Source organism: Heloderma suspectum, chromosome 2 (genome assembly GCF_057233095.1).
Source record: "Heloderma suspectum isolate Gila_16-S chromosome 2, 16-S_ref, whole genome shotgun sequence".
Classification (NCBI taxonomy): Eukaryota; Metazoa; Chordata; class Lepidosauria; order Squamata; family Helodermatidae; genus Heloderma; species Heloderma suspectum.
This window is the reverse complement of record NC_139459.1, coordinates 46,361,340-46,377,877: the sequence shown is the minus strand read 5'-3', so window position 1 is coordinate 46,377,877 and position 16,538 is coordinate 46,361,340. Positions and strand designations below refer to the sequence as shown.

Sequence of the window (16,538 nt, the reverse complement as noted above, 5' to 3'; positions counted from 1 at the left end):
TAACCTATTTTGGAAGGCAGCTTTTAAATGAAGAATACCAAATGTATCATAATTAGCCAAAATTAGATCATCTAGCAAAATAAGAGTAATTTTTGCCAGCCAAACATAATAATCAGAAGTGCCAGGGAGCTTGAAGATTACGTGAATGGCAGATTCTAGCTGGCTCTAGAAAGCAAAGAAACAAGGGAGCTACTGAAACTGAACATAAAACATAAAATGGAAATATAAAGTAAAAAGAGAATTCACTGTTATTGCCAGAAAGCCAGAGCACATTATTTGCCTTCATTTACAGATGATTCACCAAGCATTTTGTGATAGCCAAGCTGCATTTCATGAATAGCCAAGTTATTCAAAATTCTAAAGAAAACAGAGCATCAATTTACATTGCTTACTGTGCCTCATTCAAGTAAGAATAACTGTCAAATATATATTGCACCTATCCGCCTTACATTTACCTTATATAACAGATACTATGGGGGTGCTTTGGTCTTCTGGTTTAATTTAATTCTGAGTAGGTTAACAGGTAAACCTTCAAAAATGTCACATAGTTCTTTATAGTGTTCTGACACTGGATTTATGATCAATCATAAGGCAGGAATACCAGGGAACTGATATAATTAAGGGTTGCTTGAGTAACCATTTTCTAGCTGATTTTTGAAATTGGCTATAAATTGGAGGAGAAAGCAAGACAGATATCCCTTTGGACTATTTTTTTAATGTAAAATACATTTTAAAATGTTGCAAAACCATCCATTGTTTTCCTCAGATTTTCTAGCCAGCCCCTTCTAGCAACTGAAATGGAGTGTCATTTGCTAGGGAGGGTGCAAGCATCTGACATAAGGTTTTTGTGAACAACCAATAGGGGTGGTCAATATCAGTAGCCAATGCAGTAAAATATCAATCTCCATTTTTGATTGGAAAACAGATGGCCAGGCTGAATTGAAATACAAGGCTTTTTATTTCAGGATATAAAAAGGCCTGTGTGGGGGAATGATTATACGCACGCACGCGCGCGCGCACACACACACACACACACACACACACGGGGATTTAAGAAAGACAGAGAGGGAAGTGGCTAATACCACTGTCCTACAAATTGGCTTTTTATTATTAAATATTTCTACTGAGGTTTGTTTTTAATTTATATCAACATAACAAACACAACCATAAACAACAGAGTTGAACTGAAGAAAAATAAAAATGCTGGAAGAAGGAGAGAAGGGGTAGAGAAGAGGCAAGGGTCACAGTGATAGCTTGCGCTTATTCTTTTGAGTTTTCAATTTATGAGGGCCCACAGATGAGCTCAAAAAGAAACAGCTCAAAGTAGCTCTTTACGTCCTAGCAGCAGAAGCACTGCCAAAGACTTGGAATACAGGAGATAAATATATTGCCCTTTGTGCCAGCATTACAAATTGAGTTGATCTCAATTTGGGGACAAAGCAGAGAGAATCAGCAGGAGTTTCATCCTACTTAAGTAACACTACAAATAGCTTTATGCCACCGAAGGAGAACAAATGTGCTCACAAATGTAAATGATATTACATCATTTATTTTAGGTGTATTCGCACACTTGTTTTGTGTTGGCTTCTGATGGGGGCCAAGGCCTCAGTATACTCTTTGCTTCTTCCCCTTTCCTCTCACCACCAACATTGTGGCTAAGGGCCTGGAGAGCTTTCATTCAGAGGCCAGTTATTAAGTATTTTTATCTTGTGCCTCAGCCAAAAAGGCTTCTGAGCCAGCTTACATGAAATCAGTAAAACAAGACTAGTCTTACAGTCTAAAAAGGCACAACACACAAGGAAAAAGAAATGAGGGAATAGGGTGGGAAATCGATTCTTTCAGCAGAGCTAGTGAAATGATCCTGCTTCCCTCTCTCATCTCCCTCAGCTCAGCCTGCTGGAATGGCTGCTGGTGGTGGCAGCTGAGGGAGGAAGAGCCTTCATGAGGGAGGCCTTCCAGCTGGGATGGTGGAATGGACCTACTCTCCCTCCCATCTCCCTCAGGGCATGTGTGAGTTTTTTGAGAATAAAAAGCTGTAAAAATAAAGTTAATATTTTTTTGGCGCATGAATTAGTGCTTGAGCTAATTTACCCATTTCAGCAGTACATATTCTCCATGTAAGATCGTGGGGTTTTAAGTCTGCTGTGTGTGCACCACACCGCAGATTGAAGGCCCCCCTAAGGCCCGCATCAGTAGTTACATATGTATACACAGTAGCTATGTCTGTGTAAATGAAGACGTACGGCAACAGCACAAACTTTATTTTTACAGATTTGTGTTCTCAAAAACACACGCATGCACATTCATTACAGAACAGAAAAATGGCTTGATTATGACATCCACCTCCTAGCACAAGGGCAAGTATACTATTTCTAATAGGCCTAGCTACAAAAGATAAAGACAAAGACTGGAGAAATTAGTATTTGCCAAATAAGGAGAAGGTGACACTATGGAAAGGGCAGAGCAGGGGACTAGAAGGCTATATGACCAAGGAAGCGCAGGTCATGGTGACAAGGGTGGTGGGCAAAAATAGGCAGAGGTGTTGCATCTTTTTTAGCCCAAGTGCCGAATTCAAGTTCAGAGAAGCTTTTGAAGGCCGCATTCCAGTGGTGAGCAAAAATACCAGCACATTTTAGCTTAAAGCTCTTACTGCCAGTAATTAAGCTTTAAAAGAGACATTTCAACCTTTTAGAATGGTAAAAAAAAACAGTGGAAAAGCCAGGACATCACCAAATGATTGGCGGTTTGGGGAAAGGAACCCAGAGGGCTGGATTGGAAACCCAGGCGGGCCAGATCTGGCCCACAGACCAGAGCTTCAACTCCCTTACTTTAGCAGAAAAAAAAAAGAAATAAAACAGGAGCTGACTAATTACCTGAGTTCCTGTTTGCTTGCCAAAAGTTAGAAAAATGCTGTGGCCACAGAGTACCCTCAGGCTCTCTGACATGGGTATTATAACAGTGATTAGGCTTTAAGATGGGACAGAGGTATTGGGCCTTTTGCAACAAATCTGCAACACCCTTTGAAGAAAAAGCCAGTTGTGTCATCGAACAAGAAAAGAGTTGCAGCATTAACAAGCAAAGCAAAGGATTTGGGAAATAACAGCTTTAAACCCAGGGCTTGGAAATTTGCTCAGTACTAATGAGGACATTTAAAAAAACAATCATTATCTGTGGGCCATAGTTAATTCCACATGTTTTGGTGTCATATAATTAATGTTATCTGCATACTGCTTTAATTAACAGTGGATACAGCAGCTGTGGACAGTGTGTGTTGCAGAGCTACCATTTTAACTATATCTCAAATTAACTGCTACCTGTTACTGCACCCACTACCTGCTTTGCAACTGCAAAATAACTGAGTGTACCCTGCCAAGAAGTCTTGACATATGGGTTAAGAAATCATTAACAATGAAAAATGGTACAACATCCCCATTTCAAAGATACTTGCAAATAGCTGTGGTTGTGCATGTATCCCCCAACCCATCAGATGTAGGGTTCAGCAGCATTGACCATCTTTGGGAGCGGGAGGAGGGGAGACGGGGGGATGGGGCCAGTTTTAAGTTCCCCTTTCTCATTTCTCAGATTGGTGGTAGGCAATTTGATAGGCAAGTAGGATACAAAGTCCTAATTATGGACAACACTGTTCTCATAAGAAATCAAAGCCCCCAATTCTAAATGTGTGATTACCTTGGCTGGCTATATCTGACAATATAATGCAAGTTAATAAGCATCACCTGCTTAGAGGGGAGAGGTGACTGGATTCAATCCCATCTGATCTATCCCCAACGAAATGTCAGCAGCACCAATGATCTTAATCAAGGTTATGCTCTCAGTTTACAGCCCAGCAATGGATGCAGGCTGGATCCAAACAGTTTATTTGTTTATATGAGCAATGCAGAACCTCAGGCCCAGAGACCAAATCTGGCCCTCTTAGGGTACCAATCCAGCCCTCCAAGGTTCCTCAGAGAGCCATGCCCACAGTACCACCCCCTTTTCTGTGATCACCAATCATTTGGTGGTTTCCTGGCTTTTGTGCAGTTTTTTGCCATTCTAAAGGTTGAAACACCTCTCCTAAAGCTTACATGCTGGCAGTAAGAGAGTTAAGCTAAAATAAGCTGGTATTTTTGCCCCCACCCCCTTTTGCCTTTGGCTCCACCAATCACTGGAATGCAGCCCCCAAGAGCTTCTTTGAAATGAAGTTTTACTTTCGAGTTGAAAGAGGTTCAGTGCCTCTGGTTTTTATAGCACTAGCTATGTTCACCTGATGAACATACATAGATGCATCTGTTGAAGTGGACTAGGTCCACGAAAGCTTATGCCATATAAATCTCTTAGTCTAAAAGAGGTATGGGGAACCTCTGACCCATGGGTCAGATACAGCCTGAGGGGGTTCCTCATCCAGCCCACCAGCTTTTTCCCCAGGCCCTGCCCCCTCTCCTGGCAGGGTAAAAGTCTTACTTCAGATCAGCAGCTGATCAGAGATAAGAGTTTTCCCCTGCTGAATACTGAAAACTTTCTCAGCACTCAGCAGGGAAAAGCTCTTATCTCCAATCAGCTACTGATCAGAAATAAGAGCTTTTCCTTGCTAGGAGAAGGAGTGGGACCTAGGAAAGAAGCTGAGTGATTCAGTCCTACTTACTCCTGAGTAAGACATGTTTACTTCTGAGTAGACATGTAGAAGCTTGTCCTGTCTTCCATCTGAGTAGGCTCAACGTCAGTATGAATCACATTTTGACCCCATGCACTCTGCCTTTGGCCGTGCCCACTTTGCCTCTGGCCCCACCTACAGATGAAATGCAGCCCCTGCGACTTTTCCCAGATTGGAATTCAACCCTTGGACTGAAGAAGATACCCCAACTCTTGTCTATAAGGTGCCACAGGATTCTTTGTTATCTGTACATGGCACTTTACTTTCAGTTATGAAGTATTACCTTGATATAGGGTAAGGGAAGAGCTGCCAATGAACACATGTACACAGTTCATACTTTAGACATTGGAGTTTGTTTACTGAAACAATTTGCAATGATTACAATGGTCAATTAAAACCAGTCACAATTTTCTTCAGAATTGATCACAATGCCCAGTTGGATGCCCCTTTGGAAGTTATCCTATGATCTAAATTCAGTCTTGAAGATATGGGACAAGTGTAAAGAACTAAGCAAAATTACCCAATAGTTAGATCCCTTGCTTATACAAAAATGATTTACCTTAATTAATTATCTTATTTATATGCAACGATGGAATAATCCCTTGTTTATAATTTTTGACATCTTGCTGCCTGGTTTTGATGTTCTCTCAGAAATATTGAGTGTTCTTCCAATAAGAATCACCCTAAAGAAAGATGTCATATTATTTTGAACATACATAGGTGGGTTTAGAACGTAAGGAAGGGTATACGCACTGACATTCCGTTACCTTATCCATTGTTCTTGACTCAGAATTGTAGCTGCAATTTATATAGACCGCCATGAGAATTTTTCTATGGACGGAAAGGCAGGGATATAGGTTTATTAAATAAACAAATAAAATGTTAACACATTCCAATCTTGGACATGGAATACGATTTCTACATAGGACACAGGAAGCAATCTCTTGTCCATAAGTCCCATACTGTACAAAGGAACATAGGAAGCTGCCTTAAAATGAGTCAGACCACGGGTCCATCTAGCCCAGTATTGTCAACACTGACTGGCAGCAAGTCTCCAGGGTTTCAGGCACGAGTTTTTCCTACCCTACTTGGAGATGCTGTGGATCAAATCTGGGACCTTCTGCATGCAAAGCAGGTGCTCTACCACTGAGCTATGCCCCTCCCCTGTCTACTCTGACCAGCGGTGGCTCTCCACTGACTCAGGGAGAGGTCTTGTCCAACACCTGCTACCTGATCCTTTTAACAGGAGATGCCAAGAATGGAACCTGGGACCTTCTACATACAGAACATGTCCTCTGTTACTAAGGCTGCAATCCTAGGCATGTTTAGAAAGAGAAAACTCCTACAACTCCCAGCATTCCCCAGCCAGCCATGTTGTAGGAGTTCTCTGTCTAAACATGCCTAGGATTGCAGCCTAAGTGAGGATTCCTCTTCTATGCAGTGGCTGCTCAAGAATGAGTTGGAGTTCTAGAACCTAATTCTTTGTCTTGCCTAATAATAGCTTGGGTTGTGTGGCCAGCCAATGGTATGACTAACTACAGTGCCTACTTGTGTATGCAGTGCTAAAGGGGATAAATAAAGGATAGCAAGTGTCATGGCATCTTAGAGAGACTAATCAGTTTGCCACAACAGGTGGTGCAGTGGTAAATTTTGAAGTGCAGGTATTCATCGTGACAGCCCCTATAGCGACGCCCTCAACAAGAGTCCAAAAATGCAGGCAGCTGTGCTGATCCATCTCCTTCCCTCTCTGTGTGCATTATATATGTCTTCTGTAAAGCTAATGGGTTTTTATTATCCATTCAAGACCAAGTCACCCCAGAATTATTTGCATTACAATCTGGATAGCGCACAACAATATACTGTTGCTGAGAAAATCCATCCCAACCCCTCCCTAGCTACTGTGAGGATTGCAGCTAACCTTAGAGGGAACAGGGAAGCCTGAGGGAGGTGGCAGATGAAAACATCACCCCTGCTGATCAAAAGGTCCCAGCACTTCGACCCTGTGAGTCTTGGCTCTTCTACACCACTGGTTGTGATAACGGGCTTTTGTAAGAAACACCACTAGCTGCAGAATTTATTTTGCTTCCTCTACACCTGTCCCAAATCCTAGCCCAGTGTTACATTTCCGGTCTAGATAATTAGCTCACAATCCTGTCCAGAATAAGCACCCACTAACCAAAACAGTTAGATCAGAGACATTAGTTGAAAGCATTTGCTAGCTGTTTCCTCCCTCAGTTCTACGGTTAAAATGTTTCATTCATGAACTTGATATGCAAGCTGAAAAGTGTTGTGTGGCTTTATTTCCCCCCCGGATGAGGTGGAATTACTAAACACTACCAAGGGTCTTGCTAACATGTAAAAATAAGTAGTACTCAGTGTTTACAATTACCCATTATTTTCAGTAGCAGATTGGAAAAGTTTAAATAACAACACAACCCTCCCATCTTTCTGAAACAGAATTTTAAACACCGCTAGAGGTCCCTCCAAACCACATAATTATCCATTCTGATTGCAACTTTACATTGGACAACAATATGATTGCTTATACATTTTAATAATTTGGTTTAAGGTATTTTTAATTCACTCGTCTACTGTCAACAACGCATGTGACTAGGAAGCAGATGCCATGCCGCCTTCCTAACGGTTAAGAACAAGTAACTTTTAGAACAACAGGCAGAGATGCTCGTACAACCGGAAAATACTTTGCCCAGGAATACAGTCCCAAGTTTCCCTTCAGAAGAAGAACTACTATGCGCTGAACACCCACCGACCCACCCACGCGAATAATTTATCACAATTTGCGCGTAAGAAAAGAGTCGTCCCGTATAAAACAGCTTTGAGGATTAAGGTGGGTCACAAGTTGGTGGGGTTTGAAGTCTCCTACGCTCAAGGTTAGTTCCTTATCAGAATAGCTACTTCGGAGTTGTTGGCTGCCGCTTATTCGCAGCGAAATCACGAGGGCCAGAAACTTAAGCTTGGGTTCTCCCAGCCTCACACGACTGCACAGCCTGCAATGAAGAGAGTGGGAGAAAGAAGCGCCCGGAGCCAGGTAGGGCCTCATCCCCTGTACTATTCCTTGCTTCGACAAGTTCACCCTGCCTGCCTTCCGCAGGTCCGCAAGGTATCCGCTCTCCTACCTGGTACCGGCCAGTGAGCAGCTGGCTACGGGACGGGGTGCACAAGGGCTGCGTGTAGTAGCGCTCCAGGCGCACGCCGCTCGCCCCCAGCGCGTCCAGGTTCGGGGTGCGGATTTGGGAGCCGTGCCAGCCCACGTCGTTCCAGCCCAGGTCGTCGGCCAGCACCAGCACCAAGTGCGGCGGCCTCGGAGGCGGCGCGCTCAGGCACGCGCGCAGCCGCCACAGCAGCAGCAGCAGCAGCGTCGCCAGCTGCCCGAGCTCCAGGCGCTCGAGCATCGCTGCCCCGGCCCGGCGGCTGACCCGAGCAGGAAGGAACTGGCGGCCGGCCGGCCGGGAAGGAACGGCAGGCAGGGGGCCGCCCCGCGGCCAGGCAAGCCCGCCTCCCGAGGCAAAAGGCCGGCCCGCCCGCCGCGCGGCGCAGCCGCCCTCCGGAGCGCCAAAGGGCGCCGCCCCCCGCTCCGCCCCGGCAAGGGGAAGGAAGCAGGGGCCGGAGGCCCGCCTGCTCCGGGCTGCTTCTGCCCACGTGAGATGACCGAGGGCTGTGAGGGGCTGCAGCAGGATGGGTGCACGAGCGATGGGAGCGCTGTGAGAAAGGCGCTGACCCCAGGGAAGGCACTTTGGCGCTGACCGGCTGGTGCTGGGGACATGCAACGGCTTGGGAGGGGGGCGTTGCTCTGTGCCCCCAGTCCCACCCTATGCTGCGCACAGCAGCAGCTCCTCCTCCAGAGCCAGAGGGCAGATGGCCCAGGGCAGCTACTGCTTGCAGGCACGCTAGCATGGGCAAGTGAATGGTGGTTTCAAGGAACGGCTGCCGCTAGCCCTCTCATTCTGGGAGGTGTAAGGGTGAGGGCTGGGTCCACTGTGGAAGCGCAGGTGAGCCAGAGGAGGCTGAGGCTACTCCTGCCTCTGCCTGCTCACCTGCGCGCATTCTAGGTGCCACCGCGCGAGCAGCTGCCTTATCCTATTGCTCACTCACCAGCACGCTCTCTGGGGCTGCTTCCCGATGGAGGCCTCCTCATCCTCCTTCACTACCACTTAGAAGGCATTGTGCAGCTAATCCATCATGTTCTCCTTAACAGGTTTTCTGCAACAGGAGAAAAGACGTCAGGAAAACATGAGAGGGTTACAATAAGTAGAAGACGGTGGCGTCTGGACTCCCCTGTAAAATTCCATTAATGACGCAAGTCAATGGTGCAATAAAAGCTTAATCTGAAAGCACTCTGGTTGACACTGGTGGGGATGGAGGCCAGTCCTCCTTGCTGTGCTACACAGAGGGGGAGAGATGGGGTGAGCAAGCAAACTGAGTCACTGGCTGCTCTTGTAAGGAGTAGCCACAGCTTCTGCAATGGGTAGTATAGCTTTAGACATTGGAGCTCATGAAGAGTTCCAAACAGGAATAGGTTAGTGAGTTGGCTGTTGAGCTAGAGATGTCTGCAATCTCTATGTATATATTGTATGTAAACAAAACCTTTGTTTATTGAGGAGCAATCTTATACAGGTTTAGACAGAAAATAGTTCTACAACTCCCAGCATTCCCCAGCCAGTCATGCATAGGATTGTGCCCTATTTGTCTGACTTGACAAAAGTAATGCTTGGACACGGCACCAGGAGTGAACATGAAGCAGTGGTGAAGTCTGGTGAGAGAAGTGAAAATATTTGAAAGATGGAGTAATTTAACACATTTCGGGTGCAATCCTATGGCTGCTAGACAGCGGCTAGATGGCCATAGGATTTTTTGGTTTCCAGGAACCAACCTCGGAGCCAGCACTCCGAGGTTGGTTCCCAGAAAACCAACTCCCTGCCCCCTCCCCTGCCATCTCATAGGCGGTGCAGTTTGCCCCCGGTTCCACGCTCGGAAGAGCAGCCCAGAGTGGGGGGAAAGGGGGCAGGGAGGGCAGAAGTGCAGGTATGATGCTTATGCGCTGTTTGTCTTCCCCCCTGCCCCCGCACTGAGCCACTCCAGCTCAACAGCCGAAATCGTCCGTTTAGCCGCAAATGCAGGGCAGTCGGAGCGCGGAGGAGAAGATCCCCTCCATGCTCTGTCTGCCCTGCATTGGGTAATCAGTTGCCTCCGAGTTCAGAGGCGTCCAACTATCCCCATAGGATTGCGCCCTTAAGAATTTAAGCTTGACACAGAATGCTGCAAATGATTAGAAATGTTTCATGCAGGAGTTGGATTGTTTATGAAAGCAGATGCGAAGGGGAAGCGGTGAGCACGTGGGAAGCAGCATGCTCACTCTCATGCAGCCTTGCCACTTCATGGGTTAAATGACCCTTGAATTGGTGTTACATGCGAACCAGGTCATTGAAACCTTTGTAACATACTTGATGGCACTGAAGAACCTGAGTCAGACTTGAAGTTTTGAAAATCTAGCAGATTCCTTCATTAGAGATCAAACAGCAGTTAGTAGGATAAAAAATGCTGACATAAGGAAGCAATTAGCCATGCAGTCCTGTGCATGTTTATTCAGAACTAAGATACACTATGTTCAATTATTACAGATTTACTTTTCCCAATTTCATAGCACAAAGCATGCTAAAGAATATGAAAAAAAAACCCACCCTCGTGTAATTATAGATGCTCAAATAGGCATAAAATAATTGGAAATCAGGTAAAAACTGGAAATACTAAAACAGAACTCTTCAGTGTCATACAGTCCTATGAGCAGCTTTGCAGCATAATCCTTTAGCCTAGCCAGTGCATTCAGGCACAGTGTTATTTATGAATGAGGTTACAATCAGGGCCAGGTAGAGGCCCTCTGGAAACCGACAATAAATTTCAAGCTCATAGCATACAGTTGGGGAGCCCAAGGTTACCAGAACAGTTAATGGCAAGACGTGATGTTTCAGCTCAGGCACTTTATTGGAGAAACAGTCTTACAGCCCAGTCCTATAAGCCTGAGTGAAGGAGGGAAACAGAAACTGGAGAGCTGTTCCAAGACCTCTCACGACATCCTGCACCCTGGTCAGGGGCAGCAAATATGGGAGGATTAACAAGCTAAATTGCTGTAGAAAAAAATTTCATTAGCAGGGGCTTATCTTGTATAGAATTCATGTCTATAAATCTGGGTTAGAAACCTGGATTTCCTAGGACCAAGGCCAACTTATTTGTTCCACCTGTTCCACACAGGCTAATTTGTATGGAGACTGTACTGAACCTGCCTGAGTACTACATTCTGCAGGAGAGGACCTTTTGAGAGCAGCATTACCAGCAGAGGCCTATTTGTTTGGCACGCATGAAAGGCCTTCTCCTGTGCTGCCCCCAAATTATGGAATGTGCTCCCTCAAGAACTATGATTGGCCACCACTCTCATCGCCGTTGAAAAGGCGTAAAGCATTTTAAAATGTGTAGCTTTTAATAATTTGACTGTTTTTAATGTTCTTGTTTTTATTGTTGCAAGGTTTTATTGTTTTAAATTGTATACTGCCTTGATGGCTTTTTAGGAGATAAGGTGGTATATAAATGTTAATAATAAATAAATATATGTGTTCCTTCTGGGGTTTTTTTTTCTCCATCTCTATATAGTAGAACCCCATTATCAGAACGTCAGTTTTCGTAGGATAGCTCATGCAACCTCATTATCAATGCAATCCTATTTAAGTATCGCTGTATATATTATCTGGCTCATGGTCCACGGGGGTGGCTCTGCCAGGTAGAATAGGGCTTCTACCAAGGGTAGAGATCCCCCACTGTTGCAGAAGAATGGGCTCAGAACAACCACCCACCTCCCCCGCAAATTGCCCCAGCTGAGGCAGCACAAGGGAGCACAAGGTGGGAGGAGGAGAAGTAGAAAGGCATAGGTAAAAGATAATTGGGGTGGTGGAGTGGGGGGGAAAGAGTTGGTGTTGCAGGAGGAGGAAGTGGGGGGGATGTAGGGTGATCAGGAAGAAGTGGAGAGGAGAGATCACATGTAGGTGTGTGTTTTGAGAGAGAGCATGTGGGTTTGCATGTAGAAGAGAGAGAATGTGAAAGAATATGTGAGATGGAGATGTGAAAAAGAGAGAGAGTGTGTGTGTATCTGTTTGAGTGACACAGAGAATATAGGAGGGGGTTGGAAAAGGAGGGCAAAAAGAAGCATTAATCCCTTGTTTTTCACTGCTCTAATTTCCCACCCTGAATTCTTCATATGACACTACTTGTCACTAACCATAGGGCAATGGTGCATATGTCTCAGTTGACGTTTTCATTTGCCAGGCACTGAGTCCTGCATCTCACCTCCTAAACCACCAGGGCTGCATTTCTGCCACAGGCCTTGTAGCCTGAATGGTGTCCCTGAAGTGTGCTGTGCAATACGTCACTCTGCACCTAATTAATATTCAGTCAGCTGATCACAAGGACAAGCCTATTCCACCAAGGCCTCGTAGCTTTTTGTTGTTCAGTCTGAGCTACTAGTGTAACGGTGGAGTGCTTTTCCGTCTGATCTTTGGTTGCTGTTTCAGATCTTGGTCTGTGTGTCCCTGGGATGCTTTTCACCGTGAGACCCGTTGGACAGCCAGCCAACTTGCTGCTGGACTTGGAAACCAAACTAGGTCCCTGAACCTTGACACTACCATATGTACTCTTCAAATGCTTTAAAGATCTCCACCCAGATTATTTAGTTATGTGGTGAGACTGTATTATTATTGTATATTTTTTACAATCTTATTTTTCATCACGAAATTAACCCTGTTTTTCAGAGTAACAACCCTAACTGAAATATTTCCAAAATAAATTTCAGAGAACTGTGTCATAATGGTCTGATGTAAACCTTTGAGAGGGAAAGCTAAGAAAAAAATAAGGTATCTCAACCTTTTCTTGCTGTAACTTCTGGCAGTTAGTGTTTAGGAAATGAAGTAATCCAGGTATGTCAACACTATTTCTTCAAGAGAACCTCTGTTGCTAACATTAAAAAAACCTAATTATAGTTTTCATATGTAAAGGTTAAACATTGTTGAAGTAAAAATATGGAAATAGCAAGGACTTATTACTTAGTTTCTTTGACAGAGAAAGTTTGTGAAAGCTAATATTAATGTTATTAACTTTCCTGTTCTACCAGACCTTTAAAGGCTTTTAGGGAGCAATCCTATGCCTGCTAGTCAGCGGCTAGATGGCCATAGGATATCTTGTTTTCCGGGAACCAACCTCGGAGTCCGCACTCTGAGATCGGTTCCCGGAGAACTGACCTTCCCCCCACTCCACACTGCCTCACAGACAGCACGGAAAAGCCCCATCTTACATGGTCGCAAGAGGAGCACGCAGCAGCTGAAATGGGGCATTCTAGGGTGGGGAGGGTAGAAATGCCGGTACGACACATCCAATGTGTCGTCTGGCAGCCTCCTCCCCCACTCCGCCGTTCTGCCGCTAGACAGCCACAATCGTCTGCCTAGCCAAAAATGCAGGGCAGGAGAAGCATGGAGAAGCGATCTCCTCCATGCTTCTCCTGCCCTGCATTGGATAGGCGGTCGCCTCTGAGTTAGGAAGTGGCCTCCTATCTGCATAGGATTGCGCCCTTAGGGTGCAACCCTATGCATATTTGGACAGAAAAAAAGTCCTACAACTCCCAGCATTCGCCAGCCAGCCAAGCTGGCTGGGGAATGGTGGGAATTGTAGGACTCTTTTCTGCCTAAACATGCATAGGTTTGTGCCCTTCAAGTCTTTTAGGGAGCAATCCTATCTGGATTGACGGTCACCTCCAAGCCTGGAGGGTGACTGCCTATCCAGTGCAGGGTGGGAGGAGTGGTGAGGAGCGGATCTCCTCCTTGCTCCCCCCGCCCTGCTTTTGCAGCTAGAGAGCTGATTTCGGTTGTCTAGCCGCGGGACCTTGGAGCATGGGAAGCGGCAGCTGGACAACACATAGGATGTGTCATACTGGAATTTCTGACTGCCCTGCCCCTGGGAACGCTCCATTTTCGTTGCTCCATGCTGCTCCTATGAGCGTGGGGCCGATCCACACTGCCTACGAGGTGGAGTGGGGGGGGGAGGTCAGTTCTCTGGGAACTGGCCTCAGAGTGCAGGCTCCAAGGTTGGTTCCTGGAAACCAACCTATCCTATGGCTGTCTAGCCGCTGACCAGTGGCCATAGGATTGTGCCCTTAAAGGCTTTTAGGTAGGGATGGACGAAAGTCACTTACCTGATCACAAAGCTTGCTTCGCGGTGGGGGGGAGGTGCTCCGTCCTACCCCCCGAAATTCTGGGCAGGGGGGAGGCGCCCCGTCCCTCCCCGCTGAAATTCTGGCCGGGGGGGAGGCGCCCCATCCCTCCCCGCCGAAATTCTGGCCGGGGGGGGGAGCGCCCCGCCTCTCCGGCCGCGAAAGTTCTGCTCCTGCCAGGACGCAAATGGCGGCGGCTGTAGCCGCCGCCGTTTGCGTCCGTGGCCTGCAGTCAGCCGTGATAGGTTACATAAATGTTTACGTAGCCTATCACGGCTGACTTTGGGGTGGGGAAAAAAGCGCGTACGCAAATGGCGCCCATGGGCGCCGCCATTTGCGTTCCTTATTTTGGCACGGGTAGTCTACGTAAATATTTATGTAGGTTGGAGAGACCACAGGATACAGTAGATCCTGGCCTCTCCTCCCTCCTTGGCCACTAGAACTCCCCCTTTTTCCTCTCCCCATCGTCATCTAAGGTTGGGACACCAACCTTGGAAAAGGAGTCACTGCAAAACTTTCTGCAGTGGCTGGGAGCGGGGTGGGGGTGAAGGGGTTTTCACCTCCGAGGCCGTACCTCTGTTTACAGCCTTGGAGGTGAAAATCCCCAATATCCTATGGCCTCTCCTCAGACAATGTCTAGGGGCCAAAGGATTGTGCCCTTAAAATATATTAGTATTTTTGCATTTTATTATCCTAGTCCCTTGCAGTGTGGTTTTATCTGATATTGTATTTCATGCTGTGTTGGCATGTTTATTAATTTGGTATTGTTGATTTTATTGTGATTTTATTTGTAATCATATTATTGTAAAATCTCTAAAGAAATTTATTTTCTGAAGTGCTTAATAAATGTAATAAATAATGCAATGAAGAAACAATCATGACATTTAGCAAGAATTGCATGCATAATATATGATTACCCAGCCTGTGGAAGTAGTCAATAAATCCTGATGGAGTAGTCAATCCATCCCGCACACCAACTTATCCTTAATTATATTGTACTTTTTAAATTGATTTTCACTTTAAGCTGCTTTTGGCGGTGGGAAAGCGGGGTATAAATATAATAAATAAATAATATGTAAAGGACTCGATGAAGCACTGGCCATAATTTGAAACTGGGCAGTGTATGGGTATGTGTGTGCACATGCATGCATATCTCCCATAGTATCATCTAACCAGACTGCTCTGTAGGCAGGCTCCCCATGCTCCAAACACAAATACCCTGCTCATGTGGTGTGGTACAACTGGACACCACTGTGATATAGGCTTCCTGCTCCAGGTAAAGATTGTACAGGTTGGGAGGAAGGCAAAGATATCTGCTGAAGGCTCCCTTCCTTTTGTACAGTTCTGTGAGCTACAGGGGTGATGAAGGAAGGTTTAGATTATGCCCTGTCTGTTTTTCTTTTACATTTTCTTTATATAAAATAATTATGTTGAATTCTAATTTTGTTTTTAACATCTAGAAGAAAATATTGGGAAAATAATATATAAAACACTTGATTACAAACCATGCCACCTTTAGAAAAATCTTACCCCTTAGTGGTTGAAAAAATAGGTCAAAATCCTTATAAGGCAATAATTTCCAAATGGATTTTCCCCCCAACTCCAGCTAGTGCTATGGGCAATCCTGACAGGTTCTATATTTTATTGTGAACTGCCTTGTAAACGGCTATTCAGATCTGTACAATGTAATGCCAGGTTACATTAAATCCTTGGCAATGATAGGTGCTCATTATTCAAACTGTGTTTCTACTGGCATGTCTTATTTATGCCTCAACTTTTTTACTGAGGGTTTAGATGTATCAATTCCTTTGGAAGATTCTTCACTTTTGAGCAATTTTTGTTTAAATGACCTTTAAAAAAAGGACAATGAAAGTTTAGTGTTGAATAGTATGAGCTCAAGTACACCATTATTTTAAAAGTTAGTAGTAAGATTCATGGGGCTTATGGAAAGGGAACACTGTGGCTTAGTATGCAACTAATCAGTGTTTTGTAGATTAAAGCCTATCACTGACAATATCACTAGGTGGATTTGATGTCTAGCCTTAGGCCAATAACATTTGACTTAGGTGGGTTAACCCACTTAAAGGAAGTACGAAACGAAGTAAAAATGTTCCTGTTGTATCAGACCAGTTCCTATGGTAGCCAGCAAAATGGACCTGGAAAGCCCTATCTTGCTGCTTGCCCCACAGCATTTCAGTATGGAGGATCCATTTTATCAGCCATGATTCATAGCCATTGATAGACCTAACATCAATGTATTTTGTCTGGACTTTAAAAAAGCTATCTAAGGACCACATGCATGCTCATCAGTACCTCATCACTCGATTTGCTGCTAAGTGTGAACTGTCAGTGGAAAAACATTTGGTTTGAGATGATGTACGGCAATATGGTAGTCCTGTCTGGCACTTGACCTGTGATAGCTGTTTCATAAATGCAAATAGTCAATTTTGCTGACATCAAGTTATGAACCCAAGCTAGTGGGCATTATAAAGTCACAATCCTCCTGCCATCAATTTAATTGAATCATCAAAGAGATCAGTCTCCTTGTAGCTATGTTAACCCCATAAAACAAAAGAAAGACAAAAAGGTGAAGTGATACTTTTACTGGATCAATTATGTTCAAAT

The 16,538-nt window shown here is 45.1% G+C and overlaps 1 protein-coding gene across 2 annotated transcripts in view; it reads right to left on the bottom strand.

The window, feature by feature from the left end:
* The window catches only part of ARSB (arylsulfatase B), a 102,942-nt gene extending 94,707 nt beyond the window's left edge, over positions 1–8,235 (bottom strand). Inside the window, exon 1 of one of the 2 annotated variants that reach the window (XM_084833400.1) lies at positions 7,786–8,235. In XM_084833400.1, coding sequence (XP_084689526.1) covers positions 7,786–8,061 — 276 coding nt within the window. In that variant the 5' untranslated portion in view covers positions 8,062–8,235. Of the gene's footprint in view, positions 1–5,401; positions 5,473–7,785 lie in introns of those variants that run through there. The other variant, XM_084833402.1, reaches the window with a different exon arrangement.
* Between the last annotated feature and the right edge of the window lie 8,303 nt (positions 8,236–16,538).